The sequence below is a fragment of the Argentina anserina genome, chromosome 3 (genome assembly GCF_933775445.1).
Source record: "Argentina anserina chromosome 3, drPotAnse1.1, whole genome shotgun sequence".
Lineage (NCBI taxonomy): Eukaryota > Viridiplantae > Streptophyta > Magnoliopsida > Rosales > Rosaceae > Argentina > Argentina anserina.
The window spans coordinates 1,732,231-1,752,500 of record NC_065874.1 but is presented as its reverse complement, the minus strand read 5'-3'; the positions used below and the strand labels follow the sequence as shown (position 1 = coordinate 1,752,500).

The 20,270-nt window shown below is 39.1% G+C and overlaps 2 protein-coding genes and 1 pseudogene across 2 annotated transcripts; 2 read left to right on the top strand and 1 right to left on the bottom strand.

Annotated features, from left to right (window-relative positions):
- Positions 1-2,129, top strand: LOC126789589 (F-box/kelch-repeat protein At3g06240-like; annotated as a pseudogene).
- Positions 2,130-7,198: 5,069 nt separating this feature from the next.
- LOC126786464 (uncharacterized) lies at positions 7,199-9,368 on the top strand. The gene has a single exon (XM_050512297.1). The coding sequence runs from the start codon at positions 7,522-7,524 to the stop codon at positions 9,241-9,243; it is 1,722 nt and encodes a 573-aa protein (XP_050368254.1). The 5' UTR covers positions 7,199-7,521; the 3' UTR covers positions 9,244-9,368.
- A 756-nt stretch (positions 9,369-10,124) lies between these two features.
- LOC126789586 (uncharacterized) lies at positions 10,125-10,586 on the bottom strand. Its single transcript, XM_050515785.1, has one exon. It carries the CDS (start codon positions 10,584-10,586, stop codon positions 10,125-10,127), a length of 462 nt encoding a protein of 153 aa, XP_050371742.1.
- Between the last annotated feature and the right edge of the window lie 9,684 nt (positions 10,587-20,270).

Below are 20,270 nucleotides of genomic sequence, written 5' to 3'. Positions count from 1 at the left end.
ATGGTCCGCGACGCCAATTCAACCCCAGCAACCAACTCCGCCGGTCCTGACTTTGATGATGATATCATTACTGAGATACTGTTGTGTCTACCGGCCAAATCTCTACTACGATTTCGCTGCGTATGCAAGTCATGGCGTGCTTTGATCTCCGATGCCTCGTTTGTCCAGAATCACCTTCGCAAAGTCAACACCAACCATTTCAACCTCCTTGTTGGAACCAGGTGCTTCGAAGCTGATGTATTGTGAAGCTAGATGATGGTGAAGTAGCAATCACAGAGGTTAGTTATCCCGCAGTGGAGTACGAACCTATCTTCTGTCCTTCAGCATTTATGGTTCTTGTAATGGCTTGGTTTCCCTAGAATTTGAAAGCGGGAACATCATATTATGGAACCCTTGCACTAGAGAGTTCAAGCAGCTACCAGAACCTGAAAATAATTCAGGATATGGCTATGAGTGTTTGGCATATTGTGCCGGTTTCGGTTACGATTCCACCGTCGCCAGTTACAAGGTAATGCGAGCTACCAAAGCATTTGGTGGGCCAACCACACTCCAGGTCTTTACAATAAAAACGGGTTCATGGAGGTACATTTCAGATATCAATCACATTTGGTTTAACCAAGGCAGTGAATACACTTTTCCTTTAGAAGGGCTGGGTTCCTGTTAAACGAAACCCGCATTGGGTAGCCGTTCTAAGGGAAGCTGAGGGAGGGGAAGGTACTTTGGTTATAGTGTCTTTTGGTCTTTCAGAGGAGAAATTTAGGGTGATGGCGTCATTCCCCTGCCGTCGCCCGGTTCGGTTCTGCCCAAAACCTACTTCAATGGTGATGGTTGGGAACTCTTTGCTTGTATATGATGACTTTAATATGTGGATGATGAAGGAATATGGAGTAGAAGAATCTTGGACTCAAGTCCTGTGCATTTCTCCAGAGGGCTTGCCTTCACATTTTGACAATCTGCTCAGGCCTTCATGCATTTTGGAGAATGGTGAAGTTCTTCTCAATCATAGAGAAGAGTTGGGATTACATAATCCAGAAGAAAAAACGTTTAGAAGTGTCATTTGGAACTGCGAGCAGCGTTATTCTCCCTATGTTGCTTATGTGGAGACTTTAGTTTCACCAGTAACAGTAACGGGTATGGGGCACCAACATTTTAAACATGTTTCCTTGAGTTTATGTTTTTTTAACCCTTTCTAATCAGTTTTGTTTGAATTCATCAGGTGAAATTGAAAGGGCGAGTGTTGGAGATGAGAGATCTCACATCTAAGAAGTGACAAATAAAATAGAGATTATAAGTGGGTGGATAATAACCAATTGTATCGAGACTTTTTGTGATTAAAACTCAATACCTGTGAGGTGACTAAGTTGTGACAGTATCGGTACAGTTGGTCCACGGGCCACGCTTTGTCACTGTCTAACATGGTATCAGAACGAGTCTCTCTCCAGTCGCGCCTCCAATCTGTCGTGGGCTCGAGTTGGGTGCCACTTTGTCATGGGCCCATGATGAGTGTCATTATCATGTCATCGGAGGGTTTTCTAGATTGGAATCATTGGATGGTCACCAAATGTCGTTGGTTACTAAACCTTAGTTTATTTCGTCCCAGTGTGTGAGATGTTAATCTGTCACGTGCAGACCTAAAAATTAGGTTGCACGTGAGGGGGCGTGTTGGAGAGGAGAGATCCCACATCTAAGAAGTGACAAAAAATAGAGATTATAAGTGGGTGGATAATAACCAATTGTATCGAAGTCTTTTGTGATTAAAACCTAATATCTGTGAGGTGACTAAGTTGAGACAGTATCGGTACAGTTGGTCCACGGGCCACGCTTTATCACTGTTTAACAGCGAGATACTTGCAATTGGTGCCTCCGCATTTTCAACGTTCCATTAAATCAGCTGCTAGCTAGAGAAGAGGGTGTTCCTCCGGGTTGGAGTAAGAAATGTAGTGCTTCGTACTGTTATTTCTTTGGTATTTCAAATCAACGTTCTGTAAAACATGTTGTTCGACCAAAATCTCACATGGCGAGCTCATGATCGAGCAAGAAGTCAGATCGTCCTATTAATTAACTTGGGATATCAATTATGCCTTACAGGTCGCAGGAGAAAGAGGCAGAGACCGAAGCCAGCAACCTAGATAAAATCCACCACCTACCGGATCAAACTATTCATCATGTTCGTATATGCCATTATTATTTATCAAGGTCTTTGCAAATTGGTTTGGCAAGCTTGTAACTTGTTTGGGAGACTGTCAGTATTGTTAATATGATTTTGATTGTAATTAGTTCTGTTCTGAATGTTCAGTTTTCATATATCATGAACTCCCACAAATATAAATAAATAGTTTGTACTTAATTTCATAATAAAATTTAAGATTAATTCTCATATTATAGACTCGCAAACCCCCTAAACCCTAATCGTTTGCCTTCTCTTTCCACCCTCCTGGCATGGCCTCTTTCCTTCTCTGCCATCGTCCCCTTGAAGAAAATAAACCTTGCCAACGCCATACATTTACCGACTCGGGGACAGAAACAGACATTGTCAGTCCCGTCTTCGATGAGGCCGGCCATCATCCTTGACATGCATACTGTCTAGGCTACCGGGCAATTCTCTTGTAAGATTTCGCCGTGTGTGCAATTCATGGCTTACGTACGTACTTTGACCTCTGATCCCTACTTTGTTAAGAGCAGCAGAGCCGCCTTAAGGCCAACTGCCTCAAGCTCCTTGTCGGAAGAAAGGGTCTCCAATCCGTCGTATAATCGAAAGTAGATGACGTTGATGTTGCAAACTTGCAATCACAAACGTCAACGACACTTGGTGATCATCCAATCGGAAACTCTCCGATGACATGATAATGACACCCATCTTGGGTCCATGACAAAGTGTCACCTAATTCGGGCCCACGACAGATTGGAGGCGCGACTGGAGAATGACTCGCTCTGATACAATGTTAAACAACGACAAACGTGGCCCGTGGACCAACTGTACCGATACTGTCACAACTTAGCCACCTCACAAGTGTTGAGTTTTAATCACAAAAAGCCTCGATACAATTGGTTATTATCCACCCACTTATAAGTTTTATTTTCTTTGTCACTTCTTAGATGTTGGATCTCTCATCTCCAACAGTACGAGTTCAATTGAGACTTTTGGAGATTCTCTGTTTCAACTTGAAAATATGGTGATGAAACAATATGGGGTATAAGAGTCGTGGACCGAAGTCGATCATAAACATTTTCCCGAAGGTTCTACCAGAGCGTTCGGTTACTTGCAATGCTTAATATATGCATTTTAGAGAATGGTGAAGTTTTCCTGGACTTGGGTTTGTTTAATCCTGCGAAACAGACATTCAGATATGTCATGGCCAAGCTCATGAGGGCAAGAAATGGAGGTTCTCTCTTTAACTACCTCCTCCGAGGTTAGTAATTTGGTATCTCTTTTACTTCTTGTTACTTCCAGATCAAGGTAATGAGATATTTCTCTGAAAATTTGTCAAATATATATTGCACTCTAACCCGAGTGATTACAAGTATATTGTGCATGCTAACCGATTCAAATTGGAACCAAATAATAACGATATCAGTTTTTTGGCCTAGTTGGTCCCTTTCATAAATGATTTCTATGTCACACATCATTTTCTTGTAGAGTAAGTTGTAAATGAAAACTTCTTGGACTACGTATTTGTTGTCATGGCTATTTCTCAATATCATGAATATACTGATGAACACCTCATACCTACTTGTTTAAATACTTGATTATAATCCTCACAGAACCACCAGTTTTACAAACATTTCATCCGGCGATCGATTGGTCATCAGTCTCTATTTCGTATGCTATAGGAAATGTAGGATACATATAATTAGATAAAATTAAGAAGATCGATAATGGTTAGGGTTTTGAGTTGGCCATATTTGTAACAACTGAGTTTGCAAGGATCAGATTCTGTAAATTAATCAAAGATTAGACGGTTTTATGATTGCCAAAAAGTTGGAATGATTGTGATACACATTTTGTTGCACATAAGCCATAGATTGACAAACACGAAATTTATACAACTTCACCAAGCAATGTCTTTTGTCTAACTCTTAAATGCATATATCTTGATTATGAGTCATGTTGATGTACCAGCCTTTGGAGCTGATCTGATTCAGCATGCAGCATTTGTTATATGTACTTTTCTCTTCAGAGCTAAGGTATGTATCGAAACTGTGCATGCTTGTTGCTAGCTATATCGAATTTCACTTCTTCCCTACTCAAAGGTGTCCCCAACCATCACTAGCTTTCGACCTTGTGCCCCCAAATATATATATAGCGTATGTTTTCTACCTAACACTTACAGAGCTCGAGACCACAAGCATAGCGTCGACTTTCATTAGGATCTTAGGCTAACGCTGTGTAGTTAATGGTAGGCAGATTTTTTAACGAGATGAAGAAGACAACTTTAGTTTTGCTTTCTTTGATTTACACTTATGTTTGTTCGAAACAATAGTTTGAACACCTTAGTTAACCTCTGCTCTCTGAGCTCTGATCATATCTTTACCCTGGCTACCTCAAATTCTTTCAAAAACTGTAACTCTCTCCGGCATAAAGAAACATGTCAGATGAACTGAAGTCACCAAATCAACACAATGACATGATTTCATGTACATCCCACATAATTTATCTGAACCAATAACTCACCAAAAGCTTCTGTATATCTCAAAAAATCTCATGGTTTTCCAGATCTTAATTGACACAGCAAAAGCTTACTCATGCTTCATTACATATTCCTATATTAGGAATGAGAGTGGTGTTTCTGTTCCAGCTAGCTACTAAATTATTGGGTCCCTGAAGTCTGCAATATATAGCTATGTAAGAACAGTAAGATCGATATGGGTTGAGACTTGAGACCATGTGCAGATTCAATTATGGTAAAGGGACAACATCTGCTATTGATTATTGCTCATTCCCTGATGGGATAATTGGCCTACGATCCATCGAGTACAGAAAGTTTAAGTGTTTCAATAGATTTGGAGACCAAAAAAGAGTTTATATATATTTTCAGAATCGACTTCCCCAGACAGGCTTAAATAAGATGTGTATGAACAAGAACATATAAGGAGCAATAATCCGTGACCTGCAAAATTATGATATCCGTTTTGTCATGTTATAGGACACAGCACTAGACCACATTTAGACACCCACTCATATTACGAGTCCTTGATTTTATTTGGGTTTGTCAACTTCTAGGGTTTTGATGCAAGCCTGGCTGGCTCTTACTTTGCCTAGTGTGTGTTAAGGTTATGATGATACAATCGAACTCATTGTTAAGGTTATGTTCAGATCGGAATCTATCCGTAAAGAAGTAATCAAATCGTAACTTATTCGTTGATCCCAAAATTTTAAGTCATTTGTTAATCTCATCGACTTGTAACGATAATATAATTTGTCGATATCGATAACAGTTTGATAAGTCACGACGATTAACAATTATTTTATTGTATACAAGTCTTTCTTTCCTTTGCTATTTGTATCTTATTGTGCAAGGATGATCAATACACATTACCTTCCAAGCTTTCCTTCTCAGCTTTCCTTTTGACATTTTTCTTTTGAAAGGTAATGCAGCTTTTGCTTAAAAAAGCTCCTCTAAGGCTCTAACCCTAATCCATTCTACTCTAAAAAGGATTCAGAAAACAAATTCTTTTTTACCAAGTAAACATTAAGCTCCACTTGAAGCTAGATATTTCATTTGTTTGGTGTATTGAAGAAGATTGCTAGCTCAAAGCACCCAACAAAGGGCTTCTTCTCTTCACATGGTGGGGTGGAGATTGTGTCATCTCCATGCTAAGCCTAATGAAAGCAACCCTATTTCTTCCTATTCACCAAATCAAAATAGCATCCCTTTTATAATTGTGGTCCATAACCTTAACAACCTCACTACTAGTCACACTTAATTGTATCACTAGGTCTTAATGTTAGGCAATGATTTGTCTCAATCAAACTTAACTAATTTCTCCATAACTAGTTCGTGCAAAGTTGTAAAGATAAAAAGTCCAAAGGCCGGAAATTTCTGAGAATAACAATCTCTTACTCTGTACTCAATGCAAACTTCCCCTTTTCTCCAAAGATGGGGCATTTAGCGGGTGCTTTCTCCTATTGTCAAATGTTTGGTCTTTCATATTGTACCATGATGATCTTTTACCTCCTTTTAGCTTTGCTACCGTTATAACAAGTATCACTGCTGCCTAAGAAAGGCAAAATCGTTAGGCTAGGGTACGGTTATGAAAATGGTGCAACAAAATAAACTTAGGATGAAGGTTGTAACCTAAGTAGACTATTGTCCTCATGGGCAATCTGAAGGATAATAGCTCCGGTAAGACTTTCATTTCATCATCAATAAAAACTGACCTAAATAAACAAATTGAGGAACGAAATTTACATGAGAAGAACTTCAGATTCTAAAAGTAATTGGAAACTCAAACAGTGTGGAATAATATGGAAGTGGGAAGACTAATCAACCTTTTTCTTCTTTGTTGGGTTGAAACTATTCCAACTTGACATTGACGATAGAGTTTATATAATGTGGTTAATTAGTTTACATCCTAGTTTTATAGATGGTTCCATACTTCCATCTTCCACTACAAATACTAAAGTTACCTAACATAACAGTAAAGTAGTCATTTTCATAATGTAAGCATTGCTTTGAAGCTTTACCTCCAATAGTAAGATAATAATCCCCCAACTTATTTAAATTAGGATAGACAACTTACACATCTATCTATCGACACAAAATAGCATCAGATAACGACCACACAATCCCATCACATTATCACTATACTATACAATGATTCTGAAATCATCCCATTAGCTTAAATTTATCAATATAACGTAATCCGAAAATAATTATTTCAGCTTAGTGAGCTTACACGAATTGTATGATACTATGATATACGAAATTATATTGCTTCATGCTAATTGTATAGTCGGTAATGGACACTATTATACCTGTATATGGAATTATAAACATGTATAAATACAAAAAAATTAATCTTTAGATGATTTATTTTTGTATGATCGTACTTTAAAAAGTAATCATCTGAAAGTAAATTTATCGATCACCATTCTTTAATCATCTTATATCCACCCTTTTAACTCATGATACGTGACCGCGCTAAGAGGGCCTCCCACTTCTAACAGAATGAACAGATCGAGTTGAAGATACCCTTCTTCACCCAAATTGACACAAACACCCCTATTTAATTATCTACTCATCCATCGCTTTCACTCCCACACGCCGCCACACAGAGAGGACAGTCTCGTAAATGCGCACAAAAATCCATACCAAATGGATCAGCTGCCAAAAACCAGTGATAAGTATCGGAGCACGAAGTAAGCCCCTCCCCCCTTTTTCTCTGTTCTTCACGATAAGAGGCATTAGTCCACTCAGATTCCATATTCCGTTTACATATTTCCGATCAAAACTCGCAGGCATATTCGCACCCACCTCGCCGATGAACCCATTCTCTCCAAAACCAGTGAGATAAACCACAATGGGGGAAGAAGAGCAGAGCAAAGAAGCCGCCGACCAACCCACCGTCGCCGGAGAATCAAGACTCCGGCAAGCCATTCAGTCCATCTCGTCCCTCATTTCCCTCACCTATTCCATCAAAATCTTCGCCGGAAAATGGAAAACCATTACAGCCAAGCTCGAAGAACTCAACTCCGGCCTCGCCGCCGTCGACGGGGACGAAGCCCCAGTCCTCTCCGGCGTTCTGGGCCCCACCATGGCCACCGTCGACGAGTGCCACGACCTCGCTCGCCGCTGCGTCGATCTTTCCTACTCCGGCAAGCTTCTGATGCAGAGCGACCTCGACAAGCTCGCCGCGAAGCTCAATCTCCACGCCGGAAAGCTCTCGGAAATCTACAACGCCGGCGCGCTGAGTCACCGCTTCGCCATCGTGGTGTCGAGACCCGGAATTGGGGCTTGCAGAGACGACATGAGGTTCTACGTTAGGGACTTGATGACGAGAATCAAGGTCGGCGATTCCGAGATGAAGTTACAAGGTTTGAAGAACATGTTTGATTCGATTGTGGAGGAAGACAAGTATGTTAAGGTGGTCGTGGAACAGAGTGAGGTTGTGGGTTTGTTGATTGTGTTTCTCGATTCGAATGAGGTGGAGATTCAGGATTGGTCGGCGAAGATTGTGTCTTTGGTTTCCGGTTTTGGATTTTGTAAAGGGGTTTTGATCGGCGCTGGAGTTATTGCGCCGTTGATAAGGGTTTTGGAGAGTGGGAGTGAAATTGGGAAAGAAGAAGCTGCGAGAAGTTTGATGAGGTTGACTGAGAATGGAGACAATGGGTGGTCTATTTCAGCTCATGGAGGAGTCACAGCTTTGCTTAAGTTATGTGAAAGTGGGGAGAGTTCAAGTAGGTTGGTTGGTTCAGCTTGTGGGGTGCTTAGGAATCTTGTTGGGGTGGAAGAGATAAAGAGGTTCATGGTTGATGAAGGAGCTGTAGGGACTTTTATTGGGCTGGTGAGGTCTAAAGAGGAAGGGCTGCAGATCAATGCAATTGAGTTTCTGCAGAATGTAGCTTGTGGGGATGAAGGGGTGAGGAATATGGTGATTAAGGAAGGTGGGATTCGAGCATTGCTTCGAGTTACGGAGCCAAGATCGGATTGTTCATGCAAAGTGAGGGAGATTGCGTTGAGGGCAATTGAGAATTTGTGTTTCTGTTGCAATAGTAGTGTTGGTGTTTTGGTGAAGTATGGGTTTGTGGATCAGCTAATGTATTTTTTAAGAAATGGGGAGGTTTCGAGTCAGGAATTGGCGTTGAAGGTGGCGATTAGGCTTTGTGATGCATCGGAGGAAGCCAAGAAGGCAATGGGGGATGCAAATTTCATGACGGAGCTGGTTAAGTTTCTTGATTCCAAGTCATATGAGGTTAGGGAAATGGCGGCCGAGGCGCTCTCCAGCATGGTTTTGAACCCCAAAAATCGTAAACGTTTTGTGCAGGATGATCGGAACATAGGCCTTCTTCTGCAGCGGTTTGACCCAGACCAGCTAGGAAATGCAGGTAACAAGAAGTTCCTGTTCTCCATTTTAATGTCATTGACAAGTTGCAACAGTGGGAGAAGGAAAATTGCGCATTCTGGGTACTTGAAAAACATTGAGAAACTTGCAGAAGCAGAAGTTTCAGATGCCAAGAGACTTGTCAAGAAATTATCCACAAACAGATTTCGAAGTATGTTAAGTGGAATGTGGCATTCTTGAATCCATCAATAATGTGGTTGCATTTTTGTTTATAGAAATTGTATATCTGCACAAGCGTTTTCCAAGTTCTAACACTGTCTGTGAATCACAAACTGGAATCATAATCTACTTGACTACTACTACTACTACTACCATTTTTTATTACAATTCTGTGTCTTACAATGGCAGCTTTTGGTGAAGATTGTAGAGATTCCATTGAAACAGTTTTCTAAATGAGATACTAATCTGCCAGGGAATGAATGATTGAAGAGCATGCAAGTGCATTTATTTAAGTCAGATGGGGGGATATACAAAGGGGTTTGTATAATATTTTGCCTATTATTTAGGAGATAGCACATGGGAAAACCATGAAAACCCAAATGAACATGTGAGTAGGGGCAACCAAGGTCTACTTCATCATCTACCTTTCTGGGCAACAAGATGGTGATAGATGGTATTGTCTCTTGTGTCAATTGCCTATTGAAGTAGAAGACAAGGTGCATGTTTCAGTATTATGCATAATGGTAAAAATTGTTGGTTGCATGTTTATGTATGACAAAAAAAAAGTTTATGTATGACCTAAACGTTCAGGATTTTGAAATGTCAAGTCTATAAGATTATAATTATGAGATTTATTTCATATTGCACATCAATGATGAACATAACAAGGAGTCGGAGATAGAACAGAATAAGGCGCTGGTTAAGTGCTAACTGGTGTTGGGCTCGTCAAGAAGGCCCAACTTACCTTTGTGGTCTCAGAATTCTCTATGCTGTACTGTATTATAGTCTTGATAGTAGGAAAAACACATGAAATCCGAACTTCAAACAAAAAAATTGAGAAGAATGAGAATATGGAAAAATTGAGTTGTGTAAAACAATTGTCACATACTTCAAAGGTGAGTTTATGTCGTTCCATCTTCTTGCTGCAGCCTTTCTTGCTCCTTGATTTTACATAACGCTATCTGCGTTTGCCTTTCAAGCTTATCGAGCCTTTTCTGCACATCCCTTAGAAGTTCGAAGTGTGGTGGTTTGGGAACAAGATCCTTGAACAATTTATCAGAGAAGAGTTTAGGGAGTGGAGATGGCACTACTGGTCCAATAGGGTCATCGAACTGGTACGTTGGACCAGTTTCAAGCTTTCCTTCTTGTTCCTTAATAAGCTTCTTATCAAGAGGGAAATAATTCCGGAACTTCAGACTCGTATTAGTTTTCTCACTAACTTCGTTGGCAAGATGAGTGTTATTGTCAACATTAGCAGAGTCCCCATCCAGAATGTTTGAAAGTTCCTGTGCAGCTCTAAGGGCTCTTAACATCTCTCTCCGTGTTGCAGCAACTTCTTCAATGGAGGCCTCTTGACCAGCCATATTACTAAATTAGGGCAGCTGCTATCAGTTATGTGTAATTCCAATTTCGTGAAATTTAGAGAAAATAATCAATCTTTTGTATGGTTGTGTTGTGCTTTATTATAGGTATCTATAGGCAATCTAATAGCAAGCACAATTCAATTCGGATTAGAAACATATTTTAACTAGGAATCAAAAACTTAATCAAGCTAGATAACAAGGAAAATCGCTCATATCTAAATTTGTTTATTCCTGAGACCTAGTTAAATTAATGTAATCGGCTGGCATGTCAAGTTTACCTTTATGAGTTATACATGATTTATCAACTTGATCAGATTTTGGGACATGACTATGATACTCTGAAGCTGATTGATTTTGGTCATGCTACTCAAACTAGTGTTGTTCGATTAGTAGTACGAAGCCTATATCAGTCGTGCTACTCTGCGCTATTATAATATAAATTTCAGTTTAAACCCTACAATATTACCGATCTCTGCAAACTTAGTTTGCCATGTCGATCTCTCACGAGGTCTCGCTAGCAACAATCAAACTCCGAGTACGAAACTCTCAATAACACTTTCGAAAGAGCCCTAGTCACGATGTATGCACGCACAACTGTACAAGATGCCGCAGATTTTCAGCAGAGCGCTTTGTGCTCTTCTTGTGATGCAGCACGACCGCGTTTGGGAGCTCTACCTTGCCTTCGTTAGTCAGACTCTTCTGAGTATCCCAATCGAGACCTCCCTTAGGGTTTAGCGGAGGTACTTGCAATCTGACACTACTCATGTAAAAGACTATTAATTTCTTGATCGAGTCTCGTCTTCAGCAAGAGGCGGGGGAGAGGTTCGCCTCGGTGTTGGATGATGATGACTAAGCAGACACTGATTGGAATATGTGATTTGCTTGTTAATAAGCACGCCACCGAAGTATCGGGCTTCAATGTGGATGCTATTACTATATGTGGGATTGAGAAGGTAAAAACGAGGTGGGGAGGTTGTGGACGTTGCTGGCTGAATTTTACAGTAAGAGGTGTTTTTGTGGAGGCTATGCAATAATGAGAACGATTTTAGTGTTGTTTTCGATTTGTTTGCTCAATTCTTAGAGAGTTTCATTGCTATTAAAATGGAGATGATGGATGTAGAGGAGGATGATGAGGAAGAGGAAGATGTTCGAACCAATGGAAACTTATCTGAGGTTGAGTTTAAGAAGACATTAATCAAGGACTTTTGGCTACGGAGTGATGATGGTATTGATTTGAGGTTACGTTGGCCCACTTGGAGCATCTCATGAGTGGAAGACCTGAGCTGGTTAATAGTGTTAAATTAAGACAGAATCCACATGATGTAGAGCAGTGCCATCGGAGAGTGAATCTCTTCAAGGGAAATCCCACAAAGCAGGTACTTATAACTTATGTTGAGGAGCTGAAGACAGTTGAGCTGGTAGCTTGAGATGTTAAAGCAATGTGTTTGAAGTATGCTCAGCTTGGGTGAAATTTCTCGAGCTCGGGGAGTATATATACACATGAATCACAGTTTTCACATCCAAATTTTGATGTGGATTTCTGGAACAAATGGCTCGAGTTTGAGGTGCAATACGGAAACGAGAATATGTTCCGACATATGCTTCGAATCAAACGAACTGTGTCCGCAAGGACAAACAGACTCTCTTGTACCTAAGGATAGGATATGAGTGATACGATGCAAAAGGATCACAAGTTTTTGGTCAATGATGAAGACAAGTTGAGATTTGATGGGGAGATAAAAGTTACTAGTGCTAGTTATGATGAAGACATTGAATTACCAGAAGAACAAAGTAATTTCGAAGAGGAGAAGATGGTTGAGATTTCACAAAAATGTGAGCGTAAATCACGGGTAGTGATTGAAAAAGGAAATTACAGAGGGAATTATGGAGAATTGGTGAAGAACACTTTATAGATTTATTTATAGGATGATTGTTGTATAAGGATTTGAATAAGCAAGATTAATTTCATCCAAAAAGATGTCCCATTTGGCTAACAAGAGAAAGAAGCCTAAAGATGATTCTCCCCAAGGGCGCTTTAATTCGGTGCTCTTGAGAGGATGCAGAGGCAGAATACTGTAGTAGTCTGAATTTTGAATTTTCTATACACTACTAGAGGCATATATATCACTATATTGATATTCCTCCATGCAATTTATATGAGTTTTTTTCCTGTGTACGTACTTAATCATAATGTAGTTGTGGCATATATTCTCTCTATAATCACATGCAACTCCAGAAAAAATTAGATCATCTTGGACTGTCAAAAGCTAGAACTAAAATGTTCCTGGAGAATGAAAAAGTTGTATTATCTTATGATCAACTTGTAATTCTTCAACTTCCTAAGCTCAGTTCTTGTCTCATTTGAATGGAAATAATCAAATTGGCTTTGGGTGCAGGACAATTTAGTATCAAAAATCATCAACTTGGACACTTCGGGTGCCACAAAATGCACTATAACGATGGATTAGTTCTGAAGTTAATATCGTGGTGTGGACTATGGACCATGGACTCCATGGAGTAATTAGTTGACTGAATTTATTGCCCTTCTTACATACAAACTCTACCTGCAAAAGTTCACAGAAATCTGGTCCAGGTTAAGATCTAGCAAACTAGGAGCGGCACTACTCCATTAATGTCATTCATGTATGTTATAAAGCTAGGATTCATGACATATTGTGGTTAAGGCTTTGGTTCTCGCTCACATTGAAGGGAATCGAAAGCTCAATTGTATTATCGTGGTGGTTGGCGCGGCACAGTGTTTCTTTGGTGCCCAAACCCCAACATCCCGTCCATGGGAGACGTGTCCTTATTTAACTCCCGGCCATGCCATATGCCTAGTCTGTCATATTGCAACAACTTTCTAACTAGCATTAATCTCTTAGATATTTGTTGGCTACCTTAGGCTGAAATAAACAGCTACAGTTGTGTTGATGGAGTCAACGACTCGATAGCTGAAATTACAAGTATACAATTCTAGTTAGCTAGCGTCCATATTAGATAATATAAAGTTCATGTGATGAGATCGAGTTTCAGCATATAGAACTCGAACGGCTCTCTCATATATAAAATTGTATAGACGTTAGAACGTACGTTCTTTGTCTTTTAATGTATAAGAAGTATGAATTAGTTGGGTAACGATTGTAATCGAAGAAACAAGCTGGATAGACGATTGTAATCATGCATAGTTTTTAAATTGTATAATGGAAATCAAAGAATATATACCATAAAATGATGGGATGCCGGCCTTGTGATGCTGATCGAAGAATCTACAAGTATTTTCAACGAATGTAGTTGTCAGTTGTTGTCACTAATGATCGGTATATACATACATACATATATGGGGCATTATGAAATATCTTGGGGTTTTCCATTTTTCAAGCAAAATTTATGCAACTTAAATTGACCCATTGTTTAAAATAAGATTATGGCCTTTTTTTTTTGAATAGTTGGTCATAGTATATTAAACTCAGCAAGCAGTACAAGAGATAACCCATTCAAATGTCGACAATAAGAGAAATCTCCTAAGATTTTCAAATCAAGTCTATGCAACTAGACTCATAAACCTAAAGTACACCATCTTCTAAATCAATGAAGCGCTAGAACATACAATGCTAGAAAAATTAGAAGCTGAAATATAAAAGGAACAACTAAAATCTCTAGCATTGCATCAAAACGGATTCAAATCAATCCATTTTATTCAGTGAGCCATGAGGGTCTACCATCTTAGCCTCGGTAGCCATCGCAATGTCAGTCACCAGGTCCAGAAGATGATATGCAAGTTTTAGATTTGGGACCCGTAGACTCTTAGCCTTGAAAAGACACTTCGTCATCCCGATAACATATCCAAACTCGTCAAAATGAAGCACATGTCTACGACTGCCTATGCAAATGCCCCGCCAATACTTATAACCGTCCATGTAATGACCCGATTTTTCGGAGTCAAGTATTTTCAAATTTTATAAATTATTAGAGTTTGTAAAATTTATTAAACGACATTTGGTTACTTTGCGACGTTGTAAAACGAAAATGGAAACGTTATCGGAACTTTTATTTAGAAAAACGTTACGTTTCCGCAACGTGAGAATCGATTTTTACTCCATCGCTCGTTTGTGAAAACTTCATTCACGAAAGTTGTAGAGCTCGTCGATATGAGTTCGTGGACACGTACGTGAAAGTTATTAACGACGGAAGTTAGTTTCCGATTTAGAAAAAGGTATAAAAAGAAAAATTGAGGGATTATGGTTTCCATTTTCGGAAACCGCTCACTCCCGCCTCCTTCTCCTTCTCCTTCTCTCTCTCTCTCTTCTCTCTCTCCCCTCAGAAAAAGCTCGTCGTCGATCTTCCACCTCCGGCCACCCGTGTCTCTCACCGCCGATACAGGAAGCTTCGAACGGCCCTCCGCAACCAACCACGAGCTCGACAAGTCCCCATTCGCCGCCGGGAAGTCGCACGATCAACCAAGTCTTCTACCGCCGTGCTCGAGGCAAGCTAGCCTCCCCTCTCTCCTCACCTCTGGAGCCATCCACGACAAGCTTGGGACCTCGATTCGCCGCTCGACCCTCGCCTATGCACAAGTCGACACCGCCGGCCTCTCAAGTTTCGTTGGTGACAATCCGACGTCTCCAAGGTCAAATCTAGGTGAGGGTTAGCTTAGGATGATTATTGTGGTTGTTTTGGTGTGATTTAGGGGAGGATCGGAGGAGGAGGTGAAATGGTGAACACCGCCGCCTTAGGCGGCGCGTGAGGGGGCGTGAAGGGGCCTAGAGGCAGCGTGAGGCCGTGTGAAGGGTGGAGAAGGGGAAACGTGTGGTTTTGGGGCGGCAGTGGCGAGCCACACGCCGGTTATAAGAGAGGCGCGTGGCCCCACGCGCTACCACAAGAGTGGCGCGTGTACCCCACGCGCCACCACATGCGGCGGCGCGTGTATAGTGATTTTGAAACAGTAATTTTGTAAAAATTATTTTTACGTACGGTGAATGTAAAAAGGAATTTACGTATAGTAAATGTAAATTTATTTTACGTAGGTAAATATAAATATAAATTACGTACAATAATTATAAAGTAATTTCAAAAGGGTAAATCGGTAATTATTTTTTACTAAGACAGTATTTACAATTGAATAGTACATGGAGGTACAGAAATACGTAAATACTATGTACTCGTACAAAAATACGTAAATAGTATGTACTCGTACATGAATACGTATTTAATATGTATTTGTACAGTACTACGTGAATAGTGACTATGTGAACAATAATTTCGTAAAACCAGAAATTTACTTGACAGTAATATATTATTACTGTTTTGGCATTTATGGTTTTACGTAACGATTCTAAATCCACTTATATCTATTTTTAGGTGATCGACACATCACGTAAAGGGTTCACTTTCGGAATTGTGGAAATTACGCTCGAGATTATAAGGTGAGTAAAATCTCACAGTGACGAATCTCCCCTTGCGGAGATTCAGGAATATGCTAAATTTTAAAAAATGAACTATGATATGTATATGATATAGTGGATTGTGTATGTGTATAAATGGTAAAATATGTACATATATATGGTTTGCTATATTATATACTGTCGTAATTTCCGTTGAGAATAAGTTCATTTTGGTGTTGAGATTTATTTATTGAGCATGTTGATTTGATTTGTACCATATCATGTGATGATTGTTGGTACGTGGTTTTAACATTGAGTTTTGTTAAAACGTTTTATGTCTTCGGACGTGTTTTCTGTCTTCGGACCAGTCTTCGGACATGTTGGCATGCCGGAACCTAGCCTTGGCCGGACAAAAGTTACGATACAGTTAGAGCTCTAGTCTGTCTACCGGGGTACTGCATAAGAGGTAACAAATGGGTTCTCGGCTTATGAGTACCCATATTTTAGATATTGGGTAGCAGGTGGTTACCCAATGTCGGCGGAGTGCTATCATGAGGGGTAACAGAGGTGTACCAGCGCTCATGAGTACCCGTATTATAAATGCATTTGGGTAAACAGAGGGGTTGCCCAATTTCTCATGAGCATATACATTTTCATTTTATTAGACAACCATATGGGCCGTCTAATGACTCATGAGTGCATTTATGATTAATGTTTTGTGGAGTTTCGTATATATTTTTATTCAAGTTATATTGTTGTTTTACTCATACGAGCTGCAAACCGGGTTTGTGTTACAATCTCGGTGCACCTATTCGATGGTGTAAAGGATAATTCCGCAGGTGTGGATTATCGGAAATCGACGAACAACTCAGAAGACTTGAAGTTGTTTTTATCCTATCTTGTGGTGAGAATTTTGTGAGGATTTTTACATTTCCATTTGATATAATGTTGAATTATAAATTTGGTTTGTAATAATCAATTTGCTGAGTTGTACTATGAACTCAGTAATGATCCGTTGTAACATTAAAATGATTTCGATTTATTGAGATTGTTTTAGAGTTTTCATGACTTCGGAATTTGAGTTTCATATTCAAAATTTTGGGGTCGTGACAGTCCCCAACCTCCCATACGACACCATGGGATGCACCAAGATAAGCAGATGCATCTCTTGCCTGAGAACCTATGAAACACAGACACAACACCTGAGTCACGTATTGTGTGTCCGACACGGACACAGACACGCTCAAACACGATCGAACACACAGTAATACGCTTGGACATGCAAACTGAAATTTGACACGGCTTAGACACGTGAATTGGTATTTGGACACGATCATGTCCTTAAGTGGACACGCAATTTAGCACAAGCAATTAAGATTCTCTAAATGTTAATGATGGAATTCAAGAGCAAGAGCCCAGACGCAAAACTTGAAGATCTTACCAAATAAAGCAAAACTCGACCGGTGAGTGATTGGTTTTCTGGGTTTTTTGTGATTTTGGGGCTTAATCCATGTACTGAAGAGTTTGGAGTCGACGTTGCAGAGGTTTGAATATGATTTGGGAATGATCCTTGAGGCTATTGGAGTTGCATTTGGGAGAAGGATTGGAGTTGAGCTCGATCAGACTTATAGAACTCCAAAATGAGCAGAGCATCATTGAGAGACAACGATGTTAGTAGTTCCTACCTAGGTAGACCTTAGTAGAGTCTCTAATAAATAGAGAAAAGTGAGAGAGATACTCTTCTTGTAGCCGAAGAGCGAGCTAATTTCATATATAGGGCACACACATGTGTTTCTGAAAAAGAGAAAATGGGTGGAGGAGAAAAGTTGGGGGAAGGGGGAAGGAACAAAATCTCACCGATATTTCCGATATATCCTCTGATATCTCTTTTTTTTTCAAAAAAAAAAATGATATATCTTAGCGGTAAATATCTTATTTTTCCCGTATCTGTGATATTTCTCCGATAACATAAAATATCTCAAATATTTCTCCGATATTTACGATGTATCAGATATATCTTCGATATTTTAGAGACATATTTGAAAATTTTCACTTAAAAAAATTTAACTCAATTTGAGGATGTCTCATACTCTCCTTGACCTGAATTTTTTGATTAATTAATCATCTCGAGCCTCGAGGGATATAAAATATAAGACTAAAAGAGTAGTCCTTCACTCGGCTAATTTTCAATTTTTCGTAAAAGATATCGAGAAGATGAGTGAAAGTTCAAGTTTTAACTCTTAAAAGTCAAGCCATATTAGTGACCAGTGCTCTCATTGACCTTAAGAGAATCCAAAATAAAGGGTCATAACATAGTCTCACACTCTCATGACGATCATAAGAGAATATCCACAATTTTAGTAACAAATATTCTCCTCGAGGAATATAGAAAGAGTAGCAATCTTTATCTCCTTGACGTCCTCTCAAAGGATATCTAGATAATGAGTGTTCTCCTTGAGCACTATTGGGGAAAGTAAGAAAATATGAGTCACATTGTAGTCTTTGTCTCCTAGAAGTTCCCTCATACCTTCATAGATTGCTAGCAACCTGTGAACCCATCATGGAAAAATGATAATACTGAAATTTGACATGCGTATTTTAGCACAAACGGCTTCCTCTTCTGCTTGTGAAAGAAAGTGGAGTACTTTTTCTCTTATTCATACAAAGAAAAGGAACCGTCTTATATATCAGAAGTTGGAAAAACTCGTATACTACTACTATAACACGAAGTTACGACTATGTGATAAACGAGCAAAGGATAATGTGATCAATGAAAACAACTATATCGATCTACTTCATGTTGCTATGAACCACTTCAGAATGACATTGATCCTCTTCATGATTGGATTATGCATGCACACCTCGATGATGAAAATGGCAACCCTCCTCCACATGTCGTAGAAAAAGCAACTGATTTTGGAATTGATGTAAACAAGGTATTATCTGATTAAGTTGGAGACCCGGAGATGATTCTGATAATGCTAGTGTGTGGGGCGGTGTAGCAATTCCAGATAGTTCAGATAGTGGTGGTGGTAGTGGTGGTGGTGGTGGTGGTGATGGTAGTGGTGACAGTCGACAAGGTGGTGGAGATATAAGGTTTGAATATGGACAATTTTATGTAGGTGGATAATTTGAGCAGTTTACTTGTGAAAGTAATTTTGATCATGCTACCCAAGATGAGAATCATGGATTTAGAGCAGGCGGTCATGGTGCGCAACAGAAAAATAGGTGCAGTAGGAGGACAAGAGGAGCCATTGATGATCAAAATATTTCATCTGATGTTAGTTCAGTTGCCTTAAGTTTTGATTCTATCAGTTTAGGCACATAGCACAGTGGGATGTCAAACGAATCACATAAAGTCAACTATCAATCTGATCATCATATTTACAAGGCATAAATGCCAATTTGCACCCTAAACTTGGCTGAAATTGTCAATTTGCACTCCGAACTTGCATTTGAGTCAATTTACCTCCTAAACTTGGTAAAAATTGCCGATTTACACCCCGAACTTGTATTTGAGTCAATTTACCTCCTAAACTTGGTAAAAATTGCCGATTTGCACCCCATCCGTTATATTTAACTGTTTCTATCCAATTTTGCGTCACATGTCATGCATTTAAGGGGTAGTATTGTCATTATATATTTATATTTTTCTTAAAAACAAATAAAAATATTCTTTAAAATGAGGATTATTTTGTTAATCAAATTATTTATTTACATCTTTTTTTCTACCTACTTAACCCTACTTTGAATTATATATTCAATGTACCCACTCATTCAAATATAGTGTGTTGTTTATAAATATATTTTTATATGTACACATTGTTGGAGAATTAACAAAATGAGAATAATAACGACGTAATAGAACAAAACGTAACCGTTTATTGATTGATAATGAGGTCAATATATATGCATTACATAACCACAATCCCGTAGGATTCGGAGTCCTAATCTATTACAGAGATGCGAATCTATCTCTAACAGAAAACCTAATAAGGCTAAGACACACCAATTGTAGAATAGTAATTATCTCAGAACACACATTTATTTTTAATTTTCAATGTATTTATTTATTTATATTTTTTCTAATATCTTTTAACATACCATATCACATAAAATAATAAATATATAAATCAATAACATGTTTCAAAAAAACAAACATTTTAGCAAGTATTCCTCTTAAGTAATTTTATTAATTTATTTCATTATTCAATATGAATAAATATATAATGACAATACTACCCCTTAAATGCATGACATATGACGCAAAATTGGATAGAAACAGTTAAATTTAACGGATGGT